Source organism: Ornithodoros turicata, chromosome 9 (genome assembly GCF_037126465.1).
Source record: "Ornithodoros turicata isolate Travis chromosome 9, ASM3712646v1, whole genome shotgun sequence".
In the NCBI taxonomy this organism is placed as follows: Eukaryota; Metazoa; Arthropoda; class Arachnida; order Ixodida; family Argasidae; genus Ornithodoros; species Ornithodoros turicata.
Window position 1 is genome coordinate 38087429 of NC_088209.1, and position 11837 is coordinate 38099265.

Here is an 11837-nt window from a genome sequence, read left to right on the forward strand (position 1 = left end):
ACGTGGCTCCTCCCTGAACAAAAACCGTTAAGTATGGCAGGTAACCAAAAACAGTTGAACGAAAAAAAACAGTAAGTATATCAGGTAAATATGGCCTGTTTTTCATTGGCGAAGTAAACATGATGTTTACATATTTTTACTCGTTTTATTGCAAACCAACAGCTACCTGTATAAATATCATACAAACTGTACGCACTGTTCCACATAATGCTGACACTCCCAAAGTAAAAATTAACACGTTAAAAAAAAATAAAGAGGAAAAACAACACTCAAGCAAGGAGTCATGACACAGAACAAGTAGTACATCACAGCATGTGCAAATGGTGCTCAAGGAAGTACTCACATGCAAAATACATGTTATCAGATGGTCTGATACAATGACTCCAAGCGCCAATGGGCTATTACTTGAAACGTTTAACTTCTCTGCTTATACTCGGACGTTGCATTACAGTCACAGGTCTGTCCCTGGCCTTTTAATGAAATATGGAAGCCCGGAGCACACATATTGAGCCATTTGAGTGCTTGTAGCATGCACGCTGGTTTGGGCTGACTGCCACCACACAATAAATCACAGTCAGCGATTAGGTCGATACACAGACAGCTTGCAAAAAGCTGAGATAATGATTAGCTTCATGGCGGCCCCCCAACAGGAATTGCCGAGTCAGTCAAAAGAGGTGGTAAAATAGTATCACCCACCATCACGGTGCCCACCACTAACTGCAAGTACTTCAGACGGCCTTATATTGGGAATATCACACTGCACCTTGTGTGCAAGACAGACTTTATTAGGCATAAATCCAAGGCCAGGGATACTTGTAAGAACCTGTCAGCATTCTCAAATTTTTCATTGTTTTTAGCTCCCTCAGCTTTAGAGTACTAGATTTAAAGGCGATGAAAGTCAATGTAATTAACATGAAGTATGCAAGCTGTGACATCCCTTGACAATGTGTGGTTCGAGGCTTACTATGGAACTGTGAGCGATACTTTCTTTACGATTTCGCACAACACATATTCGCAAAAGAGCCAGATTAGCAAATTCTATAGTTTGAACACATAATTTGTCTGCAACCATGGTCATCAATTACACTCATCCAGTCACGATCTTATGTACACATATTACAAGTGACCATGGAGACCAAGTCTATGCTTAATGTTGTGCAACACCTTTAGCACACCAATTTTGGAACCCTAACCCGAGGTTAGTTTCCTTTTTGTCTCAAGAAACCTCACACCGCAGAACCCGCTCGAAATGAGGGTCGTTTCGGCCACTTGCCAGGTCTGGTACGTGGAAAACATTAACTTCCCTCGACAAATTAAGTCCCCACAATTATTGTTTTAATTTAATCTTCAGAACAGAGAATGAATTCTACATTGCATTATACAACAAAAAAAGAAAAAAAGGAAAACTCTTTGCATGCTAACCCTCATCTTATAGCATACACCACCTCTGCAGCACATTTTCTTCATCATTTCAGACACAGTAATTCTGCTATTTATCCGTTATAACCACATTCTGCTGCGGTTCTTACTGCTTGGTCCCACCAGTAGCCCTCTCTTCCACATCATAATGGTAGCTCGTATAGATCCATAGCAACTTTCCAAAAGCAGACTAGCTCCCAACCTGAGACACAGCATTCTATGTACTAATCCCCGTCTTGTTGCAGGTCACGTCATCGAACACAGGACAAGGCACAACCACATACAGTTTACAAACTTCCATCGGTGCATCACGTACATCATCTCTGTGAACTGTGTATTGGATATAAGACACTCTAGCCCGCTACATATCTAGGTCCAGCTTACACACTGTACAAGAACCACGCATACTGATATTGTACAAATGTTGTACGCCTAACATCTGTTGATACAAAAATCGGTGGTTGATTTCATACGAAACACTCGTCATCAGTTCTATCTTGGCATATCTAGCCTTCAGCTTTGCACCAACGCCGTTCCTTGTAGACTTCAGAGAGAGAATTCGCAGAGAAATACAGTCGCTGACCGCTTTTTTCGGACCTCTAGGAGTCACGAAATTAGTCCGAATTATAGGGCAGTCTGAATTTTTAGTGAGCTGATTAGCGCTTGATTTTAAAAGCCTTCACTCAGAACATTCAAAGTGACTTAAAAAACCAATGTATACGTCTCTGTTCCGCTGCACAAATGCGCAACAACGTATCGTAGCAAATTATGGCAAGTGCATCACCAGTGTGGTCACTGCAGCAGGGATTGCCCCCCCCCCCCCCCTTTTTTATATGTTGTCAGTGCCAAAGACAACGACGACGCAACGCTGATGAAGTGTCAAACAGCGTCTCGCTCGTCGATGAAGTTATTTCTTTGCGTGTACCAGGTACATCTATCGTAGTAACGTCATTGAGGCCCTCAGTTGAAGTTGGCATTTCAGTATTCCCGACACTCAAAGATATTCGTAGTCGAAGACACGCGTATTGAAAGATAAGTTCTTCCAACATGACTTAAAGTGGAGCATTCGATATTGGTCGTTAGTAAAATAATCTCTGGCTTCCTGAATGCCTCATGTCAAATGCATGTCGTGATTGGCCTTTGTGACGCGACTGCTATGGGTCTGCACGTGCTTGGCGCTTATATATGTTCTTCATTTCATTTCAATTCAATTCAATTTAAAACATGGGGCGCGGGTATAAATCCTTCTGCCATATTTCTGCTGGTCAGGAGACGGTAAATCCCCAAAACCGTGCCGATTTGAAGCGAGGCAAGTACGAATAATCAAGCGGAAAATTATTGGACGCGGAAATACACACCGGGCCTGCAGGGCGTTTGACGGTGCCGACAGTTTCGTAAAAAAAAATTGGGAAGCCCGAATTTTTTTGAGTCCGAATTATCGGTCGGCGACTGCACTCACGCGGCATATTCTCCCTCGTCATTGTCCATGCTTCTCACATTGTCTGTTCTTGTATTGCAAGTAAAACTAATTCACGCCATTCTCGGCCAACCTGTGCACTCCTGTTGCAATGCAGATGGCGATATCACTCCATTCCGCATAATGCGCAACGGGAGATCATAGAAGCAGATGTGAGCAAAAGCGTACATTTACTGAACTGCTCTTCAGTTAAGTCCAGTCCTTTTGCTTGTACACCATGTCAAACTATGACGAGTGCAATAGAATCTTTGTGCTGGATTATGCTGGAGACCATTTCTAGATACCACATATTCACAGGTACATGCACCTTGAGAATGCTGTAAACCTTACTTAAAGATCAGGAAAGGGATATCAACCTCCCGCACACTGCTCAGCGTAATCACTGCACATCTAGCACAACATGCTGTCCTTATCGTTCCACTTCCCGTAGCATACGGCATATTAAGCGCGTGAACACAATTGGAATGCAGACAAAGTATCACGGAGCAACGTGGAAAACGTGGTTCAATAAAATACCCGCGATACCTACCGTATTTACTCGCGTAATGAATGCACCTAAAACATGAGCACCGAAATGCTGGTGTTTTTTTTTTGTTCCCTGCATATTAATACGCTAATTTCGCATATAAATACGCTATATTCACTGCAGCTGCTCAGAAACCAACAGAAAAGTGCAGATCACAGATGTACAAATATTACAGTTGTTTCCGAACATCATGATATGCTTGTGCCACTGCTGGCGAACAGTAACACTCCGGATGTTCTCTGCCCTTCTCCGTGCCTCACATTCATGTACGATCCACAAGTTCACCCAGCGTCCAAAACCCGCCCTGTGAATGTGTCACATTTTGTGACATTAATTTTTCTTTTAAAGCGGCTGACTAGCAAGGTACATGAAGCACTCAATCACATTTCTCACCAACTGCCATTTTTTAACTTTGGCACAAATTTTTAACGCTCAAGTTGATCGCTGAGCAACCCATTCAATTCAACTACCGGAGTGGGCCTTACCCGAGAAGCACGGAACCTGTTGCATTGGGTGAAGATTGGGTGAAGATCGGATGAAAATCGGGTGACATCCTCATGCACTGCTTCACCAATAGAGGAAGCTCGTACGACAGCCAGAGAAACAAATGTAATGTTGCAGAAGGGAAAACTGCGCAGCTTAGATGCACGAGACAAGCTGAGTACGTATTGTGTCTGAACAGAAAAATACGCTTGCGACACATGCCACAACAGATTCTCTTATTGGTGTAATTTTAAGCAGCGTAAAACACCTCGGGAGGTTCATATCCTTCCGTTTACTTTTCCAAGTATGCATCTACACTGGTCCCCACAGGAAGGCCTCTGTGTTATCTCAAGATATGGAGTTCTTCTTGAGCTTCGCATTTATAGGCCACAGATATGACCTAGCACACCATGATATACCCATGATCGATTTTTTAAGAACTATTTACCTTCCACAGAGAAGAAACTGACAGTGTGTAGACGTGGGCTGTAACCCTGTAGCTTTATGCTACGGCGGTAGGTCATCTGACCGCAGCTGCTGGTTCTTTCAGGGCCTCGGACGTCATGTGTTCAATCTCGGAAATCAGCTGCTCCGTATCAGGGTCAAAGCCACTTATCTGGACACTGGAAATCAGAAATCATTCCAAAATCGACCCAGATTTCTCATAGCCATGTGTGGCGGCAAGCAACTGTTACGCAGATGTGATGTGAGCAGCGACACAAATGCAATGAAACAAGGCAGTATCTCAAAAGGAAGTTGTGGTATAAACCGGAACATAGCTCTGACTGACTCTGTTGGATGACACACTAACTCAGAATTGTTAAAAAAAAAAAAGAAAAGACTCATGTGGAATCAAGGCAACCTTATCTCAATTATAAGATTGATCGACAATGTGGCAAATAGAGCATCAAAGTAACGTCGCACCCTAAACGAGCACACGAAAACAAACAAACGGACACCATTCAGAAAGGACGTAGTCAGTGCTAGTATTACCTGGCAAGATCTCCATCCCATTCCAAGTCATTCTCATTCGAAAGTGGTGTAGAGTGATTGCTAGAAGTATCTGCTCCAGGGACATAGACAAAGTCATCCTCTGTGACTGAATCACACTGCTGCGGTGGTGTTAGACCTAGGTAAACAACAGGGCAAAAGTGTACGATATCGGGTTGAACAGATTTTCAGGTGGAAAAAATAAAAAGCTTCTTGTATATTAGGTGAATGCAAGATCCAGAATGACCGCACTGAACATGAAATGCTTCGCATTCACCAGTGCCCGTATCGGAGACTGAATCGGAACTTTGCCAAGTTAGTTTTCCAGGTTTTCTGGGTTTTACCCCAAGTGATCGTGATGAAAATCGGGGGTAAAAACGGGTCTAACTGGGTTCAACCCAAAAACACCAGACCCTAACTATATACTAACGTATCTAGCATAAGTTGGTTGCCTAATCTTGCTTGGAAAAATTACTGCACATAAAGTGTCTTGCGTGCATGTAGGCATAGCTAAGGCGACGAGCGATTTTCATTGCAACTTTGCTAGTGCGGAAAAGCAAGACAGAGATGTCTGGCATGTTTACAGGATTCCTCCATGACAAAGTTCTGCATTTCTTCCGCGTCATAAAAACTGGCACAGCCGCGACAGATGTGGGAATTTACGTCAATGACGAACGTCACACAGCGGTGTCAACCAGTGTAGGGACTCTACGCGTCACCCTCCCTCAATAACGGATGCTGTTTTCCATACCAGGCGATACACAATAAATACAGCCTCGTACCACACGCAGAAAAAAAATCGAACGTTCCTCATGCTGCTCTTGACTGCATTGCACCACAGAGAACGAGCGGAACAGACGGTACCGGTGTGGTGCGTCACTGACTTCCGTCGCGACATCCTCTGCGGACTGAGCCCCCCCTAGTGGAGCAACTGACGTCGGACACCACAGACAAATATTCTGACATTTGTCACACTCGTGACACTTTCTTGGGCTGACACACCCAATCCAAGCATTCCCTTACCAACTTCATTTTCCCATTCCAGTTCCAACGAGGAATGTGGACTGCTGCAGAGCCTTTCCCTCTTTGATAGTCTCACTAACATAGGTGTACCTAAAAATGCAAAGATCGGCAGTACAATTTAGAAAAAATAAAAAGAAGAAAGAAAGGGGTGAAGGGAGAGAGCAAGTAGCTGTCACTCACAGTGAAGTCCTCCTGGTTCCGCCCTGACTAGGTGCGTAAGGCCATTGTTGCTGGACCTAAAAGCGTGAAAATGGGGTGCGCATGAAAGCACACAAAAACATGCGTCAAACAAACAAAATGCAACGATCTACTGGCTGTATCACATAACACAGTGGCGTAGTCAGATGTGGGGGGGGGGAGGTACCTTTGGGGTAGTCAGTAGTGACACAGTCAGATGGGAGGTAATCGCACCTTTCTTAGTGAATTTGGGAGATTGAAATGAGGGTGAAAGCCTTCTCCCCCATAGAACACCTCTCAATTTTTTTTTCTTGCTACGCTGCTGACATAATGGGTAAGAATATGATGCAAAGAAAAAGAAAACTGTAAAACAGTTATCGTTCATGAGCCTTTAATTTTTGTGAACTTTACGAATTTTAAGGGCACTCGAAAATGTCTGAAGTCTTCAAAGACTGTCTTCACAGTTGGTTCTACGTAAGTTAGTGGTAAGTATTTCAAATGCTTCACAGATCAATGTCTGAATGTCTGTTTCCATGTGCGAATTTCAGAATAGCGAGCTGACTTCCAGAGTGTTCTATTAAAGGCGCAAAGTTGTACATTGCGTGCATGCATCCTTTTCACCCTCGCAGGTGACTTACAGGGCCCAGTCATAAGCACTTTCTTTCATCCAGGTGGAATCCGGAATAAGGCTTTGCTCAGCATCATCTTTCAGGTCGTAAGGGGATGTGGTCACGTCCCCTTTGTTACCTTCCAACTCCAACGCCTCTTCCTGAAATGCCAGCTTTGGCACAGACACACACATTCAGTAAAAAAAATGGCTAGGAAGCTGTTCAGCTGACACATTCAGTAAGCTGAGCAGAGACAGACGAATACAAGATTAAAAATAATGGAAAAAAATACTTGACGAAACACTCCCTGAAATGCTACTCATTTTTGTTGAAAACGTTTTTAATGTGTTGCCAAGTTGTTATCTCTTTTTTGCATCCTTGCTGTGGTGGTTGCACAATTTTAGCATACTGTGAACAACTTAATGTATAAATGAATTAATTTGCTCGCCTCAGTGCTAGGTAACATAGGGGCTCTGCTCAGCTTACATATATCAATATTTAGTCATATGTATCTACAAGTGCAAGCCAGCACTGAGCATAACATGCAACACGAAAACACCAAGCCTGTTCATTCCTACAACTCAAAGGGCACTGCATTCAAAAGTACCTTTCCAACATAACTGGCATTATGAGGTATTTACGCATGCAGCGGTCGCAAGTGACGCGTCCACGCCATCCGCAAAGCAGCCTGTGGAGTTGAGTGGCTATAAGCACCAATGGGTCAGCCTTGAAAACAAAAGCAACCAGAGGTGAACATAATGTAAGAAAGCAAGTATTAGCAACGGAAGAAAACATAACAAGACCTTACAAAATACCAAACATCTAACACTTCAAAATAAAACCAAACAGCAGATGCAGAACATTAGCATTTGTTAAAAGTGAAAAAAAGAGAACAGATGGCAGACATCAACCCCAAATCTACCGAAGAACAAAACACACGTCACGTCATCTCTTCCTCTCCAGGCGCATCCCGAGCTGTCAAGCGTCTGTGTGATCGACATGAGGGAGTCCTTGCGTTGCACGCGGTATCTGACAACATGCGCTCATCTTTATTCAGCGTGGAATGGCAGGCACGTGCACACTATGGAGTTATAGCGTGAGGTTGTTCGCCGTCTCTAACTCCCTAGAGATCAGACTAATCCGCTGGGCACGTGGAGCAAAATAAAGTGTGTTCTTTTTCTGTTTGTTTTTTTGTGTTTATTGCAGATTAGCGGGTCCGAGTGCCATGCTGGATCGCTTCGTATTCACTGATAATTCTGTAGCTGGTGGCGGCAACTACTTCATTATAGAAACATATTCCCTGTAGAAATAAAACGAGGCCAACCAAACCCGATAGTTCGTACGAACAGTGTTCGCTGTAACGAGGTTCAACTGTATAAAACTTATGCTGCAAATTTGGGTCCCCACTTAAATGGGGCTGTCACATGCTATGGCTATGTATGTAACACAGTTTACAGGGGAAGCACAAGCAGTGCAATAGCGATAATTGTGCTTGTGACAGGAGTCACGACAGGCAGTACCTTTCCCTTCTTGAAGTTCAACCAGGAAGAGATACTGAAAAAGATGGAGGCAGAAGCTACACAGGGTTGCAAGGAAGTCGTAAGCAATTGAAGCGGTTATATTGTAAGTCTACTCAATAAAGAACAGACATTTCAACGTACCTCCTGGGTACGTTGGTAGGTGGCTAAGAAGCAAATTATGAATGTATAAGTATATTTTAGCCTCATTTCACTTTATTACACAAAGCTTGTTATAAACTGCTCAGAGACTTTTTCGTAAAGATTAACTTACCTCATCTATTAGCGTCTCAAACTGAAAGGGAAGAAACGACAGTCACTGTGATATAGTCTCAACAAAAATTTGTGATATAGTCTCAACAAAGGCAGGATTTTTCTTGAGGGGGGAATGACGGTTCGTTACCTCAATTAGACTAGATGCATCAAAGTAGTTGGTCTGCTTAGCTTGCCTGAAAGATATAAAAGCAGTTAGGAGCAATACACATACTTTTGTCTTCCAGCTTGATGATTGTGATGATGGTATGGTGTTTAGAGGGTCTGTGATAACCAGGAAAAAATGTAATGGGAAGATATATGTCATCAGCATGCAAAGATTTTCCAAAAAGACTCCCTCTCTTTTTTTTTTTTTTTGTTACTTCAGCGGATCTCCCGTGGTAGTCTTATATTTACCTCATTGGTGCCTTGTGTCGCATGACAGACAGACAAGAGGTTCTTCACATCTATGTTGACATCTATCGGGATACCAGGTCAGAGCAGTGGGTCAATGGCAGTTTCAAATAGGGTTTAGGGTCTATCCTCATTTGATGTTTTCTTGAAACAAGGCTGCTTTATCAGCGGGAGTCGTCTGCACATTTTATAGCCTTTCTAGCAAGTGCAACTTCTTAACAACCACGCTTTGCACTTATCTATGTGTTTCGTGGCTCATGTTTTTTCTTTTCTATTCCCTGTCCAGGTATGTTGTAGTCGTTAAAATATGTTTGGAGCCTCTTAACATAACAGCAAGTCTTTCCCACATTATGTAGCAGCATTAGAGGTGATATGTCCAATCTCAGCACTACCTTATTGTAAATCTTTTGACATTCAAGCAGGGGGAATCTATCTATTTTGGTAGGCAAAGTTTTGGAGAACTCGCAACACGCGCATGCGCGTTGCGAGTTGCGATGCAGGAAAAATACAGCCAACATTCCTCGAACATAACAGGAGTAGGCAGGCTATAGCTTGTGTCGGCTAGATGACGTTATCATTTGACACCGACGCATTCGGTATGCTGCGTAAAATATATTCTAATTTCTCACACTGTGTAACATTGAATATAGCTCTGCCTAAAAATTGACGTAAAGAGTAAGCCAAACGTACCAAAACAGAACTAACTCTAATATGTAACACTTAACGCATGCTGGTCACGCGCGCCGGTTCATAAAGTGTTCCCTGCGCAAGAACTTACACCGGCGTAATAGGGACTCGCCATAAAGAAAGCACCGTGATGTTCACGCCTTTATTCATTGTGAACAATGCAGTTCTTACGTGAATCCCCAAAGTATCTTTCACTCACCTTCCGCGCTTGCTGGACTCCCAACAGCAAATACTGAAGCAAGTGCCCATTCCAGGAAGCATACAGGCAATTAGTTTCGAAGGAATACGCAACAAAGTATCATTCCACCTGTGCTTTGAAGCATGTGAGGAGCCCCATTAATATCCCCTAGAAAACGGAACAAAACTTTAGTGATACAACAGCAGAAATATTCGGAGATTCCGAGAGGCCAAAATCAAAACCAAGCTCACCAACTTCCGGAACCGGAAACAGCGGTAAAGTATATTTCAACAAATATGGGAATAAACGAAAGAAACTGCAAACAGTGATGCAATAGTAGCCTGAAAATAACCCAACTGTTTTAATTTATGCCCAAAATATTATGTTAGAAAGTTGTCGGGATTCGTGTACTCTTCGCGCTGTTCAGCAGCAGCAGCAGTGCAATCGTGGTCCAGTAAATTTGTAAATGGTTGAAAAAGTGAAAGCGGAAGCAGGTGAAAGGTGTACTAATGAAATAAGCTTCCACTGCAAGACACATTTTTCAGCTTTCCTGCTCTGACAATGGTAATTCTTAGTTTATTATTTACAGCTGTTTAAAAATAGTCATTTCGAAGTAAACCAAATGCCTGTGTACGGCAAACGCAACACGTGCGCTAGTATTTACATTCTTTCTTCAAGGGAAAAGTTTCGAAACAGAAGCAACAGAAAGCCATTCATCCGAACAGTAGAAAGGCACAGCAGCTGGGAAGGAAACAGATACACAAGAACAAGGTTAAAGAGTAAGATTTTCGGAATAATCGTGAAACGAATTCTTACACTTGAGTGTTTCAGGCGAAAGAAGCAACTTACAAGCAAGTTGAGGACGAAGCGTAAGTGGCAATTGCATTGTGAGATTTCAGTCTTTAGCATGTCAGCCCTCAAGATTTTTTTTATTCCTAGTTGACAAGCTAGCCTGGTTCCACAACAACATTGCAGAAGTGGAAACAAGACCATCACCAGAGGAGTTCCATAATCTAATTGAAAAGTAAGCAGCACTGTCAAGGTATACTTCTGATTCTGTTGATTTGACTACGTTGTATTCCATAATCGCAGGTACTTCCACAGATTTGATGACGAGCTAGAGCATGTGCGTACCATTGAGGATATCAGGGGCACTACGCTTCAGTACAAGGGGCGCATGGATGCCATCAAGATGACATCGGAGAAGGAAACTACAGACTACATGACATGTGGCCTAGGTGCGTGGCTCAAATTTTTTAATAGTGATTTTTTTTTTTACTTCTCTTGTTTTAACTTGCAGAGGTTCCCGATTTGTTGAATGCTGAAGCGTACAGGATATTCAGGTACGTAGTTGGGCACAGGTGACATTTTGTGTTTGGCATGATAATTAGAATAGCAGTTTCCCATATTTTTGCCACAAAACTGTACTCAAAAGTTTGTAGCAGTGCAGCGTAAAAATGTGTAACCAGTATCAACTTTACTTTCGACAACAGAACTTGGAACACTAAAACCTCTGCTATTACAACCACACGTTTTGTCATGTAGTGTTGATGTTCTACAAACTGGAAAAAAAAAAAACGAAAAGAACACTGTTCCCTTCACAACACTGTCCAGAAAAAGTCTGGTGTGCGTAGATTTAACACTTAGTATATATATAATTTTTCATTTTCTTTCAGGGAATGGGATGGCAGCTCAGTATCATACTTTCCAAAAATCACCATGAAGATGTACAGCAAAGCTATGTTGGAAACAATAGCATCGAGAAAAAATTGAAAACTAGCTTCATAAATAAAATCCGCCTTTCACACGTCAGGTTTCATGAGTGGTTCTTGTCGGTGATGTACGCTATTGTTATATGGGGACTAGCTTTGCCCACCTGTATTTTCGTACTGTGTTCATACTATAATTGTGTTACAGTAGTTGGCTGTGAAAACTTGTACAACAATCCTTCTTGAGTATGGTTTTGTGTCTGCAAACAGTGAGGCACAACTTTTTCAGCGGCTGCATGGAAAATTGTGCAATCAACACTCACTATAGATTACCATGAATTCTGCAGAATTAAGGTTTCAGAATAGCCGCATATAAG

The 11837-nt window shown here is 42.5% G+C and overlaps 2 protein-coding genes across 4 annotated transcripts; one reads left to right on the forward strand and one right to left on the reverse strand.

Annotated features, from left to right (window-relative positions):
- Positions 1 to 131: 131 nt before the first annotated feature.
- On the reverse strand, positions 132 to 9996 carry LOC135368846 (uncharacterized). Of its 3 annotated transcripts, XR_010414881.1 has the most exons (11): positions 9773 to 9996; positions 8624 to 8669; positions 8495 to 8515; positions 8365 to 8387; positions 8224 to 8257; positions 6734 to 6876; positions 6099 to 6154; positions 5919 to 6008; positions 4899 to 5034; positions 4354 to 4528; positions 132 to 3726 (listed from the first exon to the last, which is right to left on the reverse strand). XR_010414881.1 is itself a non-coding variant. In XM_064602382.1 (10 exons), the coding sequence occupies exons 1-10, from the start codon at positions 9832 to 9834 to the stop codon at positions 4426 to 4428; spliced, it is 714 nt and encodes a 237-aa protein (XP_064458452.1). In that variant the 5' UTR covers positions 9835 to 9996; the 3' UTR covers positions 132 to 4425. The 3 variants fall into 3 exon arrangements, 2 of the variants coding, with proteins under 2 accessions (XP_064458452.1, XP_064458453.1); XM_064602382.1 differs by having other exon boundaries at positions 132 to 4528; XM_064602383.1 differs by having other exon boundaries at positions 132 to 4528; positions 8890 to 9996.
- Positions 9997 to 10183: 187 nt separating this feature from the next.
- Positions 10184 to 11558, forward strand: LOC135368848 (translation machinery-associated protein 16-like). Its single transcript, XM_064602384.1, has 7 exons — positions 10184 to 10315; positions 10430 to 10530; positions 10583 to 10620; positions 10691 to 10775; positions 10844 to 10989; positions 11052 to 11094; positions 11428 to 11558. The coding sequence occupies exons 1-7, from the start codon at positions 10313 to 10315 to the stop codon at positions 11522 to 11524; spliced, it is 513 nt and encodes a 170-aa protein (XP_064458454.1). The 5' UTR covers positions 10184 to 10312; the 3' UTR covers positions 11525 to 11558.
- Positions 11559 to 11837: the final 279 nt, after the last annotated feature.

Bases quoted from the DNA above. Each gene is read 5' to 3' on its own strand.
- LOC135368846 (XM_064602382.1), bottom strand. From the start codon at position 9,834: ATGCTTCCTGGAATGGGCACTTGCTTCAGTATTTGCTGTTGGGAGTCC. The intron at 6,009-6,098 runs GTGAGTGACAGC...TTGCATTTTTAG, and splicing joins GGAACCAGGAGGACTTCACT to GTACACCTATGTTAGTGAGA. The intron at 5,035-5,918 runs GTAAGGGAATGC...TTGTTTACCTAG, and splicing joins GGAATGGGAAAATGAAGTTG to GTCTAACACCACCGCAGCAG.
- LOC135368848 (XM_064602384.1), top strand. The intron at 10,531-10,582 runs GTAAGATTTTCG...TGAGTGTTTCAG, and splicing joins CACAAGAACAAGGTTAAAGA to GCGAAAGAAGCAACTTACAA. The intron at 10,621-10,690 runs GTAAGTGGCAAT...TTTTATTCCTAG, and splicing joins AAGCAAGTTGAGGACGAAGC to TTGACAAGCTAGCCTGGTTC.